This window comes from Medicago sativa, chromosome 2 (genome assembly GCF_051527215.1).
Source record: "Medicago sativa cultivar Bolivia chromosome 2, Bolivia_mono, whole genome shotgun sequence".
Classification (NCBI taxonomy): Eukaryota; Viridiplantae; Streptophyta; class Magnoliopsida; order Fabales; family Fabaceae; genus Medicago; species Medicago sativa.
Genome location: NC_140750.1, coordinates 8,547,202 through 8,549,358, shown reverse-complemented (window position 1 = coordinate 8,549,358; position 2,157 = coordinate 8,547,202). Strand labels below are relative to the sequence as shown.

At 36.3% G+C, this 2,157-nt stretch overlaps 1 protein-coding gene across 1 annotated transcript; it reads left to right on the top strand.

The window, feature by feature from the left end:
• Window positions 1–385: 385 nt before the first annotated feature.
• On the top strand, window positions 386–1,657 carry LOC146944227 (uncharacterized). The gene is made up of 2 exons (XM_085747925.1): window positions 386–1,279; window positions 1,568–1,657. Exons 1-2 carry the CDS (start codon window positions 386–388, stop codon window positions 1,655–1,657), a joined length of 984 nt encoding a protein of 327 aa, XP_085604051.1.
• The last annotated feature ends 500 nt before the right edge of the window (window positions 1,658–2,157 follow it).

The following is a 2,157-nucleotide window of genomic DNA, read 5'->3' as shown; positions in this document are numbered from 1 at the left end:
TTTTTTTATTTTTTTACCAAAATTCGTAATTTTTTTTTCTCTATAAATAGAGACTTGGATCATTTGATTTGGACACAGAAAAAAAATCAAGTTTTTCACTCTCTTAATCTTATTATTAGCCTTTCTTTTGAAATTTTAGTCTTTGATTAGTGAAATGGATCCCAACAACAATCAATTCAACACCCAAAATTCTTCTAATTACCCATTTAGCTACCAAAATCCCAACAATTATCAACACCCAAATCAATTTCCCAACCAACATCCTCAAAACCCAAATCAATTTCCCAACCAAAATCCTCAAAACATGCCTAATTTTGGTTATGCCTCAAATTTCAATCACCCATCCTCTGTTCCAAACAACTTTCATCCATATTCTAGATCTATGATGGGATATTCATCTCAAACACCCCCATTTAACGGTTATATGCCAATGATGAATGAAAGTTTTCAGAGTGTTGGTGAATATCCTGAATTTTCATCACAAATAAATCGTGATGGAATGACAATAGCTAATGAAGTCACTCCAGAGGATACAACTCCTAAGAGCAAGAAAAACCAGCAACCAGCATGGAACACTGAACAAAATTTGGTGTTAATTAGTGGGTGGATAAAATATGGAACATGCAGTGTTGTCGGGAGAAACCAAACAAGTGAATCATATTGGGGTAAAATTGCTGAGTATTGTAATGACCATTGCTCATTCGATTCTCCACGCGATGTCATTGCATGCCGAAACCGTTTTAATTATATGAGCAAATTAATAAATAAATGGGTTGGTGCTTATGATACCGCTAAGCGTCAGCAAGCAAGCGGTTGGTCGGAAGATGATGTTTTGGCAAAAGCCCAAGAAATATATGCAGGTGGGAAGAATGTTCAATTTACTTTAAAGGAAGAATGGCGTGCTCTCCGTGATCAACCTCGTTATGGCAGTCAAGTGGGAGGAAGTGTTGGCTCAGGAAGTAGTGGATCTAAGAGATCTCACGATGACTCTGTAGGATCTAGTGCTCGTCCAATGGGTAGGGAGGCAGCTAAAAAAAAAGGAAAAGGAAAAAAGAAAAGCAAGGACGCTGGCTTCGAGGAGGTGGAACAGGAGTGGGTTCAATTCAAAGAAATGAAGGTGCAAGAGATGGAACACTTTAAAGAGTACACCGAAAAAATGGAAAAGTACACCGCAGTGCAACAAGAGAAAAACAAATTGAAGAAAATGGACATGTACATAAAGTTAACTTCCCAAGAGCATCTCGATGACAGGAAAAAAAAATGGTGGAAAACTTGGAGCGTGAGCTGTTTGGAAATTAATTCACTAATATTTGTTTGTATTCGGTCAAAATTGTCAGTGTTGTCTAGTCCCCAATGTTTACTTTAAATAATTGTCAGTGTTGTGTAGTCCTCAATGTTGCTTTAAATAATTGTCAGTGTTGTCTAGTCCTCAATGTTGCTTTAAATAATTATGCATAATATTTGTCCCGTGACTTTTTTCACAAACTTTAATTTCACAGCCCATTGTATTCCTCACTAGCCCATGGTATTGCTTTAATTTCACAAACTTTTTTCACTATTTTGTCAGTGTTACATCCATGGTATTGCTTTAATTATGCATTCCAATATATATCGTGATGGTATTGCTACAACCCATGGTATTGCTTTACTTTACTAGCCCATGGTATTATGCATTCACAAACTTAATTATGCATACTTTACTATGCCACAGCCCATGGTATTGCTTTACTATGCCACAACACATGGTATTGCTTTACTATGCCATAGCCCATGGTATTGCTTTACTATGCCACAACACATGGTATTGCTTCACTCCCCGTGCTTCACCTATTTTCTTATATATATAGGGACTTGAATAACATTCATATCTACTTCCAACTTGAATATTGTTTAAACTATTTCCTTTCTCAAATTGCATTCCAATATCTACTTCCAATATCTACTTCCAATATCTACTTCCAAACACTATCAATGGATCCTTTTGGTTTTGATATGAAAGCCTACTTCGAAAAACGTGATGCTGAAGACACGTATATGGTCAACCGATTTATTCAGCGTCGAAAAAAACTAGAGGAAGGTAGTGGATCAGGTAGTGGATCTCGTAAAAAAAAATATTTAAATAGAGATCATGCAGCAGCTAACCAAAGACTCATTGAC